General features: G+C 35.7%; 1 protein-coding gene and 1 long non-coding RNA gene across 7 annotated transcripts; one reads left to right on the forward strand and one right to left on the reverse strand.

The window, feature by feature from the left end:
• Nucleotides 1-3,680: 3,680 nt before the first annotated feature.
• Nucleotides 3,681-13,490, forward strand: LOC148743589 (uncharacterized). Of its 6 annotated transcripts, XM_088728297.1 has the most exons (10): nt 3,682-5,498; nt 8,984-9,065; nt 9,213-9,268; nt 9,418-9,512; nt 10,903-11,166; nt 11,532-11,627; nt 11,843-11,991; nt 12,336-12,399; nt 12,978-13,081; nt 13,419-13,490. In XM_088728297.1, exons 1-4 carry the CDS (start codon nt 5,263-5,265, stop codon nt 9,443-9,445), a joined length of 402 nt encoding a protein of 133 aa, XP_088584423.1. In that variant the 5' UTR covers nt 3,682-5,262; the 3' UTR covers nt 9,446-9,512; nt 10,903-11,166; nt 11,532-11,627; nt 11,843-11,991; nt 12,336-12,399; nt 12,978-13,081; nt 13,419-13,490. The 6 variants fall into 6 exon arrangements, with proteins under 6 accessions (XP_088584433.1, XP_088584436.1, XP_088584445.1 ...); XM_088728307.1 differs by lacking the exons at nt 10,903-11,166; nt 11,532-11,627 and adding an exon at nt 11,403-11,461 and having other exon boundaries at nt 3,681-5,498; XM_088728310.1 differs by lacking the exon at nt 10,903-11,166 and having other exon boundaries at nt 3,681-5,498.
• LOC148743590 (uncharacterized) lies at nt 7,382-9,631 on the reverse strand. Its single transcript, XR_015989996.1, has 3 exons — nt 8,964-9,631; nt 8,091-8,138; nt 7,382-7,787 (listed from the first exon to the last, which is right to left on the reverse strand). It is a non-coding gene; the product is annotated as an uncharacterized LOC148743590 (long non-coding RNA).
• Nucleotides 13,491-13,634: the final 144 nt, after the last annotated feature.

A 13,634-nucleotide genomic window follows, 5' to 3' on the forward strand; every position in this document is an offset into this window, starting at 1 on the left:
AGAAACAATTAATTACAGTGATGTTTTAAATAATGATCAAGTACTGGGAAAGAACATTATCTGCACTGCCCATGGCCCTCTTTACTTTTAGTGTTGTGCAAATTTGGATTCTGGGGAGCCATTTTGTTTACCAGGGGCTATTTGCTCTGTTATTTTAGTTACACTTAGTCAACAAGGATTGTGTACTGTGTAAAAAGGGCTCAATTAAGGACCAAAACAGCTACAGTAATTACTTCCTTGAAGACATAGCTTTTGCTAGAATGTTATGAATAATTTGTTGTTTTTCTACTGACGCCAACTCAAAACCAAAATTCAATACTAATTTTTTACTTAGATATGCAAACATTTGTAAGTAGCGAGCAGAATTGTCATGAGTGAAAGTTGTCTAAAGTTCCATCATCTGCCTTAGTTGAGCTCTGAAGGAAGTCTTAGGGTAATAATTTACCGGAAGTAAATTTAAGGTATTTTTTGCAGTCACAAATTTGATTAATTAAAATTAATTAAATTAATTTGCTGAACATTTCACTGATAAATTAACTTTAAAAACCCTCCATCTGGTTCGAAATCAGGCCAGATTGCTGGATCAAAGTTAGGTCAATTTAATTCCATAGAGGTATAACCAAAATGCGACTGTTCATTCAGATCATGCCGCATTAGACCAATCAATGGAAATGAAATCATCGATCAATTTAGCTACATTACAATAAAATGTTAAATAGTATAATCTAAGTGAAGAGAATGACCCAATATTGATTCTAGAACCTAAGTGATAATAATTAGCCTAAGAGAATACACTCTTGATTGAAATGCCAAGACCAACAGTATTATGCTGGAGCCAGAAAGTATTTTTGTTAATGAAAGTCATGTAACCCTTTAAGCATACTTTTGAATGTTAACTCTATAGTTCATTTTCGAGGAATTGCTTTTTCCTTTGCTGTTATTTGCTTTTCCTTTAAATGCCTTAAAGGTTACATTGATTTTAATGTTTTGTCATGTGTACATTTTAAGACGTCTAAATATAACATCAGAAATAGTGAGGTTACACTGGGGAAAGGCCTTTTTGGAACTGATGTTTTTAAGTTTTCTTTTTTTAATCATATTGTAGACCTGTGGAATTCTCTTCCACTACACATTAGAATGATTGAATCTTTCTCATCATTTAAGAACAGTATTAATGAATTTTATCAAAACAAATTTACTGGAAATAAGGATAGATTTTTATAATTAATTAATAATTATTGTCATGTTAATTATGCTATTTGAGCTATATATTGTACGTAAAAATTTTTTTCCCTTCATTGAGGCAGTTTATTCTTATAAGGAATCTTTGAATTCTGTATAAACTGACCTAATTATTCAGATCTTGTAAATTTTTTATTTTTTTTAATAATCATTAATTTATCTTTAATTTGTATATTATGTTAAGACCTGTATAATTGAAATTGAGTATATTAAAAAATTAAATTAAATTGTTACTGCGGACGTGTCACGTATAGGATTAAAACAACACATCATTTATCTTTAATGCTCTCCACTGAACAAGTTTCATCTCAGTATATTAAGTGTACTTCACCAGGACCCAACTTATATGGTTTCTATTCTTATGAAATGTACCCATAGTAAAGTCGCTTTGAATTTGGTGATTCGTTGCAAATTATTTCACAACTATAAAATATTGTCGGTTAATTAATACAAATCACCTTTGAGGGAAAATTTCCTTGGTTTCTTATTATTATTTCTTTACTGATAGTTAATATCTGCTTTTTTTAAAAAAAGTTGAATTGTACTGTATGGAATTAATTATATTCAATGTGCGAGCAGTCGTGCATTCGGAGAAAAGAGAAAGGCAAATCACTGATGGACACTAATAGCTTTGACCTTAGTTTGAGCTGAACAATCAACTCTGATTTTACAGTTACGAAGCTAACTACACTTGCTAGGGAGATTATTTATAGTAGCATTAAATATTTTTTTCTTTTTTGGATAGATTGTAAAGATTGTGTGATAACTGTCAATCATACAGTTGTTCATGACTTTTTTGATGAGGTATTTTACGTTGCACCGATTTTGAGCTTGTCGCTTGTTTTCAAAGATGGAACACTTGGCAGGTCTGAATGGGACCTCCTTTTAAAATTCAGCTGTGAAATTTTGGATGCCACGCTCAGAAATCGTATGGCGACAGCCATCATCCAACGTGTATAGTTAATAACTGCAATGTATTATGTCATAAATACGCCAGTCTGATACTGAGTCGTCGTTGCAAACACAGGACATAACTTTAGATATAGGGTGGGTGAAGAGCCAAGAAAATGACTAATAAAACAGGGTTGAGTGGGCCACCGGCTACTCCCAAATTTCATATATTTAGAAAATATAAACAGAAAAATGAGGTTGATTTCGCGAGGTTCCAGTGATTACCTGTACACCCCACACTAACAGGCCGGTTAATGACCCCAATTTTCCGAAAATTAGAAAATAGCTGAAAACGGGGTCGTTCTCGCGAAGTTTCCAGTGATTACCTATACCCCCCACCAAAACACCGGTGAATGACCCCAATTTTCAGACATCTAGAAAATAACGAAAAACAGGGTGGAGTTCAGAAGTTTCCAGTCATTATCCATACACTCCGCACTAACACACCGGTTAAGGACCCCAACTTCAGATATCTAGATACTAGGAACAAAAAATGGGGTCGATTTTGGGAGTTGCCAGTGATTACCTATACACCCCCCACCAACACTCTGGCTTAGTGACCCAATTTTCAGATATGTAGAAAATAGCAACAAAAAATGGGGTCGATTTTGGGAGTTGCCAGTGATTACCCATACACCCCGCACCAACACTCTGGCTTAGTGACCCAATTTTCAGATATGTAGAAAATAGCAACAAAAAACGGGGTCGATTTCGCGAGTTTCTTGAGTGATAAGCTATACACTCCGATTTAATGCTCCGGACCGAATTTTCAGATATTTCAGTTGAAAATAACAACATAAAACAGGGTCGATTTCGGGAGTTTCCAGTGATTACTCATACACCTCGCACTAAAACACCGGTTAATGACCTCCATTTTCAGATATCAAGAAAATAGCAACAAAAAACGGGGTTGATTTCAGGAGTTTCCAGTCATTATCCATACACTCCGCACTAACACACCGGTTAAGTACCCCAACTTCAGATATCTAGAAACTAACAACAAAAAACGGGGTCGATTTCGGGAGTTGCCAGTGATTACCCATACACCCCGCACTAACAAACTGGTTTGGTGACCCCAATTTTCAGATATCTAGAAAATAGCGACAAAAAACGGGGTCGATTTTGCGAGTTTCCTGTGTGATAACCTATACACTCTGCTTTAATGCTCCAGGCCCAATTTTCAGATATTTCAGTAGAAAATAACAACAGAAAACAGGGTCGATTCGGGAGTTTCCGATGATTACCCATACACCTCGCACTAAAACACCGGTTAATGACCTCAATTTTCAGATATCTAGAAAATAACAACAAAAAACGGGGTCGATTTCGGGAGTTGCTAGTGATTACACATACACCCTGCACTAATACACTGGTTAATGACCCCAATTTTCAGATATTTACAAAATAACAACATAAAACGGGGTCGATTTCGCGGCACCTCGCCCTATCACACCGGTTAATGAGTTTGCAATGCTTCATTTTCACGTGGAGACTTCTGTTACTTACAGTTTGTATAGATTTGAAATAACAACAGAGAACGGGGTTTATCTCTCGCGTTTCTGGTCACTAGCGATACACCCCACATAACTGACATTGCTTAATAACCCCGAATTTTCAGATATGACAAAATTATGACTTTGCTAGTTTTCAGCGCTTATCTCAACAGAGAGTCTGAATGGGGGGGAGGAGGGTCCACTTGTCGGTTAATATTCAGTCACTTAGTCGGTAGTATTTTTCACCCTTTGTCGCTAGTCGGTTAAGCAGCACGACGGGTTGACAGGTCCAGTTTGTAACTTCTTGGATAATGTGGAATAAAATGTGCAAAAAGGGCCTGTTTTAAGTACTCCATTTTCAAATAATTGGAAAATGATTGAAAGTGATAACCTGTATACCCTGCGTTAGGAGATTGTTTAACACCGATTTTTAAATCTTTGGAAAACTATCGTCTGGGACTCGATTTTGTTTGTTCAACTACAGAAACTGGGTCATTAGGCCACTTGGGTAGAAAGGGACTACCCGCAGGTCAAAAAGAACGTTGTCCTAGCTTCTTGAACCATTTTAGACAGAAGGGTCACTTATCGGTATCTACCGGGTAATCTACTTGGGCTATCCAGGCACGTTCAATATCTTAAAAAGTTTGAGGGTTCTCAGTGTTGATTCTGTAGAGTCCAGACAGATAGTTTGATGTTTGGAATTACAGCTTTATTGTAATTACAGCTAGTAATACGCTACGGCTGTGAATTTATAAATTAGTATCAAACCGCAAATGGACAAAAGAATGTTACATGCATATTCGCAAATGTATATGCACTACTGATAGTAACTGTTTTTCTTGAATGTATAACATTTTTTGAATTACATTGATTTATTGAAATAGTACAAGGCTGTGATGTACTTTGCAAAATTATCCTCACTAAAAAGTAACTGAAAAATATGCAGGGCTTACTGTAGTTTGCGAAACGAAATGGAATAACTGTAGTTTGCGAAATGAAAAATCTGTAGTTTGCGAAATGGAAAGTCTGTAGTTTGCGAAATGAAAAATCTGTAGTTTGCGAAATGGAAAATCTGTAGTTTGCGAAATGAAATTCCTCGCCTAGGCTGCGAAAAAGAAAAACAAAAAAGGGACGCTCGACTAAATACCCTCGACTTCGACATAAGACCCTCGACCCATGATGGCTCAACCAAAAGTTAGACTCCCCTGACCTGTTAGAAAATGTAACGCAAGGGTCTTCTACCTAGCAAATGTATGCAAAGGTGATCGCCAGGATAGTCTTCCGCCAGAATTTAATTTTGACAGGGAAATTTCATTTCGCAAACTACAGATTTTCCATTTCGCAAACTACAGATTTTACATTTCGCAAACTACAGACTTTTCATTTCGCAAACTACAGATTTTTCATTTCGCAAACTATAGATTTTCCTTTTCGTTTCGTTTCGTTTCGCAAACCAAAGTAAGCCATCTCAAACTTCAAGTTTTGGGGATTTTTTCGCGTTTTGTTCGCACTTTCATCATTAAAATATCCTCAACCGAAGAGCCATTAAACACCATGAATATCCACATAGTTAGAAATGTTGGTGAACTTGTCATACTCCTTCATTCATCTTCAAAAAATATTACAAAAAGGTGTCGATTGTCCAGTTGAAACCTCGCAGAAACGCGTCGCAAACTTAACAAATGGCGTTAAGCTAATGCCACTCGCGCATGCGCAGGCCAAATGCCTCTCTGTTCACTTTGCCGCCTTTGAGGACCAACGCTTCGGACCGCACTTCTGGTTGCAGTTCATCTCCCGTTGCAGGAATACTGGGTAAGTCAACTGCTGACTCATATTATAACATCGTTTGTGCACGAGTCAAACTTCGATCGATCCAGTTAGTTCCTGCGTTTAAACCGAGCAAATTTCAAGAGCGCGGACGCGGTTGCTTTGTTCAGGTCGCATGAATTTTGAAGATCTATGGCTGTTTCCAACGAGGAATCGGAACAACTTCAGAATACCCGTCCACATCATTTACATATGTCGGGAGGCTTTGAAAAATGAGGTATAACACAGTAGACGCTATTCTTAGTCAATGAGTCAATGAAATGTAATTGATATGGCAGGGTTAACAATACATGCCTGCGTAAGAATTTTAAAATTATGCTCTATAGGTATTATAAATCATTTAAAATAGACTTTTTTCAATGCTTTTTTTAAGCTATTTACATATTCATGATCTACGACAGATGATGGTAGCTTATTCCAACAATCAATAAAAAAAAAAAAAAAATGAAACTAGTGGCAGCGCTTGGCCAGGTACTATTTAATTTTGATTTGATTTCATTTATCTTTGGTTTCATTTTATTTCTATTTTACATTTCATTTACTTTCACCTGCTTTTATTTTAAAAAGAAAAATAAGAAATAAATCGAAATTTAAAAAAAAATAACAAAAATAATTCCTATAAATTTGAATATGTTTAATGGCAGTTCTCGGCCACTATACACGTCTGCAACACTTATGTCTTTGTTTGTCTGAGGCATTAAATGATTGAGAATTTTTTTCTTTTGGCGTTGAAAGGCCCATCCTAGTGAGTAGTTAAGATCTCAAAAACTGATTTATAGCAATCAATTTCTTTGAGATAGAGCCATTTAGATATTGGTATGTAAAATGGCTTATTCTGTTAATAAAAACCCTCAAAAACAATTGCGTCACACACCCTGGACGTGACCACTACTGCCAATCTAGATTTGGATTCTTATAGAACTATGTATAAGCTTTCATGAAAAGTAAGTTTGGCTCTCATATTTTGAATTTAAAAATCTGTCAAATTTTCATGTCTCATGTGGAATAGCCCTTTTTAGCTCAAAATTACTTACTCCAAAAACATGCACTCGGCAGTAATATGAAATGAACTTGTGGCTTAAATTCAAAAGGGAACAGCAGATCTGAAAAAGATTGAAGAGCAAAGCAGCAAAAATAAAACAGTTATCTTGGCGACCAGTCTTAAGGAATAACCCCTGTTGGTTCAAGTACTCAGCGTATAAAAGAGATACCTATTTTTATAAGTTGAGGATGTCTAAACATGTTGTTTTAATCAGTCCTGGCAAGGTGATTAAACTAGGAAATAAAGAGGTACAATCTTCTTGCTACCCACCAAACAACCTATTCATGTTTCTGAAAAGACGTATTAAAAAAAGACCTTTAAAAAACAGCTTCTCCAATAATCATCGGTTGTTCCACAGAAACTGCAATCATGGTCTTCCTATGGCTTAGATTTTCAACAGATAGTGATATAAATAAATGTGGGTATTACACTGTAGACCTCCTTTTATTGCATGTACTAAACGTTTTATTCTAGACTAAAGATTTCAAAATTAACAAGTACAGTATGAACACCTCATTTACTGAAACACACAATGTACTGACCTTATTTGACTGAATAGTGACATTTTGTGACTCAATCAATCAATCAATACTTTATTTACCCACATAGCGTCAAGGAGCTCGTAGAGCTTGTTCAAAATACATAGGTGCCTCTAAGATTAAGAATCTAAAAAACCTAATACATACTGTCAAGACCTAATAGATTAGAAATTGAAATTGGACTTTAATTGATTTTAATAAACATTGTCAGTCCAGTGACAGAATCCTTTATCACCGATGAAAAAGCGACAATATAGTGTAATGTCAGCTCCCATTCAGCTTGTGTTACAAAATAAAGAATTCTATAGCTGAGAGGGAAAAAGGGACTCACTGAAACAAAATCAAGGTACACTTGATAAACAGAAACATAAACAACATGCAGTATGATGCACGATCCTCGCAGTATTGAAGAAAATCATAAAGATGCAGATTGTATGTTGACTTGTAAATTTGTGTTGCAACATCCAAGGTCTCTTAATCTCTAAAGCTATAACTAATAGCTCCGTTGATCTTCTATAGGTAGAGAGACATTGTGCTTTCAATGCTAAAGAGGTGCAGCCCCAATGATTCCAAGGATCTCTTTATGATTTTTTTCAATACACAGCACAATAGTTTTTATCAGTTAGTCACTGACCTGATCAAGCAGCAGGCTAAAATCCACCTCAGTGACTGGAGGTAGTGCTGGATACACACCTGACAGAATTTCAAAATCGTTAGAAATAGGCTAACCTTTTGACATCTGGAATGATCACCGTGAACAGTGAACACTCAGTGGGGAGTTGAGAGACACAGTTACAGATTTGCTTATAATTATGAAGAATTCTTGTAATCCCTAAGTGTTCAGATAAGGTTTTGTAAAGTTGATAAAGTCCTCTATTGCTTTTATAAAATATTTGTCAAAAATAACTCAACAAAGATAGGGTAACATGACAACTATGTTTACATATTCTCACTACAACCCTTATCATTCATGAAAATAACAACATCTGATCTCACCTGAATTCAACTGTGCTACATCAATAAGAATTGAACTTGTCGGTGAAACTGAAGAGAAAAATAACAAGAAAGATCTAAAGAAATATTTCAGCTTTTTTAAAATTATCTTGCTCTTGATAACAAATGAGACTGTACATAGTAACAACTAATGCTCTGGGTGCTTTATTCATCATTGTCACTGTGGTTTGTATGAAGCTATCTAATCCATCTGACAGCTGGTCTTCATAACAACTTGCTTTTTATAGGATGTTTTTCCTTCATTGCTACTTTAACTTAATCGATAGTTTTTTTGGTGTGTGTTTTTATTGAGTCGACCAAGACAAAGCTTAGATGCATAAAAAGACAAAAAAAAAAAAAAAACAAAAAACAGGCATATAGTTAGCTATCTTCACCAAGCAAGCATGCTAATAAAAAAATTTTTCATCAGTTGTAAAAGGATTTGGTGGCTAAAATAAGAATAAAAAATGACTTGTTTATTTTGAGAGCTAGGAAAGATAGCCTATTAATTGCTTGTAGCACAGGAGGAGAGATCCATAAAAATGCAGAAAAGAAAAAGGCAAAATTATCCAGCTATCTTGACCTAACAACCTTGGTCGCTTAAGTATTTAGTACATGGTAAAAGGTTTTAGCTTAAATAATCAAGGATGACTTGTTTATTATGAGAACTGGAAAGAAATTCAATGCTTAAATTGCTTTAAATCCATGCAGCATTAATTTCCTATAATAAGGTAACACTTGAAGGGTAGAAGTGAGTTTGTGTTTTTTACAAAAAGAGGTTTCTTTTCTTTTCCATTCAAGGTGACACTAATAAAAATGTTAGATGTAAAATGTTTGATGAAATATCATCAGAATTAATACAAAATGTAAACATACCTTCTCTTTGCTTTTTCAAGGCACTCTGCAGTAAGCACAGTGATCACATTGCACAGAATAAAATGGCTATCCAATCTTGCGCTCTTCTGCTGTATACAACAGGTTCTTGTCAAGCAATACATTTTTAGAAAATCCTTATTAAGGTGTTTTACCTTATGTTATTAGTGTTAATTACCTCTGGTTAGCCTCATTTATTTTTACTGAAACAACAGACTTCAAAATGTAACATCACTTTAATTTTATTTTCAGGTTTTGTATAATAGTGGAAATACAGTTCAGCAACATACACTCTCTGAAGCATTCAGGTATGGGCCTCAGTAATGAAATGAATTGGGTTTTTTTTAATACTTTCCTTATTATAATTAATGTCTGTAAGTTCTAAGTTAATTAAACAGCACAAGTTCATCTATTGATCACTGTACTTTATTTTTTGACATCTTTATGTCTCCATCAGCCAATTCCTGAATGAAATTAGACTATGATGAGCTCACGGCCTTAGATCAGCTGTCAGCATGTGGTCTCAAGAACTTCATGTTTGATGTAGCCAAGGTTAGTGAGGTGGGAAGGGGAAGGGGATCGGTGAACTAATCTGGACTGCACACTTGCAAATGGTTTTTATGTGCAGTATCTGACTGGGCAGATACTAAATTGTAGCATTCTCTGGAGGTTTTTTTTTTGGTGAGCTAATCTGGACTGCACACTTGCAAATGGTTTTTATGTGCAGTATCTGACTGGGCAGATACTAAATTGTAGCATTCTCTGGAGGTTTTTTTTTTTGGTGAGCTAATCTGGACTGCACACTTGCAAATGGTTTTTATGTGCAGTATCTGACTGGGCAGATACTAAATTGTAGCATTCTCTGGAGGTTTTTTTTTTTCGGTGAGCTAATCTGGACTGCACACTTGCAAATGGTTTTTATGTGCAGTATCTGACTGGGCAGATACTAAATTGTAGCATTCTCTGGAGGTTTTTTTTTTTCGGTGAGCTAATCTGGACTGCACACTTGCAAATGGTTTTTATGTGCAGTATCTGACTGGGCAGATACTAAATTGTAGCATTCTCTGGAGGTTTTTTTTTTTTGGTGAGCTAATCTGGACTGCACACTTGCAAATGGTTTTTATGTGCAGTATCTGACTGGGCAGATACTAAATTGTAGCATTCTCTGGAGGTTTTTTTTTTTTGGTGAGCTAATCTGGACTGCACACTTGCAAATGGTTTTTATGTGCAGTATCTGACTGGGCAGATACTAAATTGTAGCATTCTCTGGAGGTTTTTTTTTTTTGGTGAGCTAATCTGGACTGCACACTTGCAAATGGTTTTTATGTGCAGTATCTGACTGGGCAGATACTAAATTGTAGCATTCTCTGGAGGTTTTTTTTTTTTGGTGAGCTAATCTGGACTGCACACTTGCAAATGGTTTTTATGTGCAGTATCTGACTGGGCAGATACTAACTTGTAGCATTCTCTGGAGGTTTTTTTTTTTGGTGAGCTAATCTGGACTGCACACTTGCAAATGGTTTTTATGTGCAGGATCTGACTGGGCAGATACTAACTTGTAGCATTCTCTGGAGGTTTTTTTTTTAAAGACCAGCTATAAAAAACACTAGGTGCAGGCAAAGGTAAACATTTATTTTTGAACAAGACTATGGTGTTTCACTGCTTTGTTGGATTAAAATAGACTGTGCTTCAAACACCAGAAGCCTGCAAAAGTGCAGCTACTTCTGGAGAACATTTCACTTACTTCAAAGCCTATGGAGACACTTGAGACTTGTGAAGCCTTCTGAATGAGATCATGGAAAGTAACTCAGTAACCCTGAGTTTTGATGATTTACAGTTTACTAGTGGTTTTGGCTGTATTGCGTGATGTTGCAGAATACAAGATAATCTTAGTGGAAAGGCTGCATGAATTGAATCTCAATCAGTTGAATTTCCTTCACAGGCAAGAGGTCTCATGGCTGAAACTCTGGACATGCTTGCACAGAAGGGAAAGTTTCATCTTTCTTGTGAACTTCAGGGCAAGTTGGCATCTAGAGGTTTCACTGATATTATCAGCAGAGGTGCGAATGGCGAGAAAGACATGATTGCAGCACTTTATTGAATAGTTCAATGAAGGGGCATTCACGAGATGATTTTGCACAGTGTTCTGTTGAGTTGACCTGTTCAGAATTCTCTTTTTAGAATTGAAAGAGGTCAAATTTTTTTGGTACGATGCATGAATTTTTTGATAAAGATTTGTTTATTTTATAATTGTAAAAGCGTTTGACTCTTATTTTTCATACCATCATCACTGACAATGTAATATGTACAAGGTTCATCCTTAAAGTAGCAGATGCCAGCTCAGCAAATAAGAAATAAAGAAAACAAGGTGGCAGTTGAAGTGGGTTCGTTTTTATTTTGTAGTGATTTTTAATTCATACTTACCTTGTATGCGGATAACAGGTGCTAAAATTATACAGTGTATGGATCCTAAGGATGCAGAATCATTTCTGTTGTCTTAGGTACTGTGAGTGAAAATTATTTCATAGGTAAAATCTGCCTAAATTTCCTCCATGTACTTTTTGTTTTGAGGTTCAGCTATGTCTTGAAGATAAGAGGAAAGTTTCAACTGAATGCTTGCATTTTTATTGGTTCTTCAGTAACCCTTTCCCTCCCAAGAATGTATTGGTAAATAAATTCTCCATACTGTTTGCTATTCTTTTCCTATAGTGTAACTTTAAAGAATTTGGTATTAGATCAACTAATAATCCCCTCATTGATATGTTTCGTTATTCTCGTTACTCATCTGCTTGATATAATATTGATGTTGTAAGGAGAATTAAGTTCTGTCTCATCACTTATGGGAGTTAAACCAATTTTTTGTGCCTTCCTTTGATTTGCAGCCTGAAATTATTTTAAGTCATTTGAAGTTCCCTCTTTGTCATCTGACTTCATTGAATGAAGAAAGCTTGGTACACATTGCTCGAGTTCTGGACCCATCTCGTCCTTCATTTAGATCCTTGGCAAGTTAAGTGAGACCTCCAAGGCAGAGGTAAGAATTTGTCATTATTTGTAACGACCAAGCTTAATCAGAAATTTAAACTGTATTAACTGTCAGTGTCAAGAGGGAATAACAACTAAAGCCAATAAATAAAAAGCTTTGAAGGTGTTTTCAAGGAACTTTCAGATAGGATTAATGATAAATATGACTACTGAACAGATTATGATTTACACTATATATACCATGAATCAGTTGTAATGCATACTACTATCAGATGTTAGCAGTTGTGAAATACAGGTATGAATGGTTTAAGATTGTGATGGTGATGGTGGTTATTGTGGTAATTTGATAAGGGTTTACATTCATAAGGATGTTTCACTTTCATTTAATTTCAGGACTGTATCTGGAAGCTCAATCAGCTCAGTGATTTCTCTTGAAAGTACTGCCAGTTTCAGACAGGTCTGCATGAGTTATGTTTTTTTTTTCTTCGACAATATATTATTTCATTTATTGTAATTAACTTATCCACACACATCCAACAGAGAATCATTGAAATCTCCAAAGGATGAAACTTTTTTTCAGTGATTATAATGGAAGTTTTAGTGGAAGTGAATGAGAGTTGGCAGGGGGGCACGATAAACTGTTGTTATGAACACTATAAACTAAACTGGAACAAGATAAGGAAGAGTCAAAAGATCCATTTATCTTACTTCCTGCAAACTTTTTAAAATAAATGTTGAATTGTTCCTAGGGGAGCAGGGATGGCGCAGTGGTGAGAGCACTTGCCCCCCACCACTGTGGCCTGGGTTTGATTCCCCGACTTGGCGTCACATATGGGTTGAGTTTGCTGTTGGTTCTCGTCCTTGCTCTGGGGGTTTCCTCTGGGTCCTCCTGTTTACCTCCCTCCGCAAAAACCAACATTCCAAATTCCAATTCGATTGGAACAGTGGACAAGAAGAGCCACCCAGTAGAATGTCCATTGCTAATTTATTATTTATTATTTATTATTTTTTAATTGTTCACTTTCGGTGATATAGGAGGATCATAAGCAACCTTCCCTGCATGATCTGATTGAGCTGTTTTTATGTTGTCTTTTGGTTTTAAATTATCTCAGAGATGATAAGTTGGATGCTGATGCAAGGTGTGTGTCCCATGTTATTTATCTTCTTTATTAAATTTTTTATAATTTTATATATTGAGGGCTGGGGGATGTCAAAAGTAGAAAGCTGCCGGCAGAAATGGTTAATTTACTTCCATGTTTCAGCTTGCATCTCCAGTTCCTTGAGAGAGATGGCATTTTTTCAAAAAAATTATCCTGGATTAGTTAGGAGCCATCTAACCAAGCCCAGTTTCTTCAAATAAGATGTTGCAGATGTCTTTGAAATTAGGGTTAATAAGAATAATTATGCCTGTAAAAGATTTAATAACTAATTAAAAGGATATTGTAATTGATACTTTTCTCTGTTGTCTGTGTTCAGAGTTGCAGCATTTAAGTGCATTACTGGAGGAGACCAAGCTTCTGAAAATGATCTGGGAAGGAAGAGGGTAATTTCAAGTATTAATAAAAGCTCTCAAATTGTGGTTGATAGTGAAGTACATTCTATGGTACTTTAGATGATCTTCCATTCAGACCATGTAATGATATCATTATCACTGTTTCTGTTCATAATAGGAAAGTACAATGGAGTTCCTGT

The sequence above is a fragment of the Stylophora pistillata genome, chromosome 1, assembly GCF_964205215.1.
Source record: "Stylophora pistillata chromosome 1, jaStyPist1.2, whole genome shotgun sequence".
NCBI lineage: Eukaryota > Metazoa > Cnidaria > Anthozoa > Scleractinia > Pocilloporidae > Stylophora > Stylophora pistillata.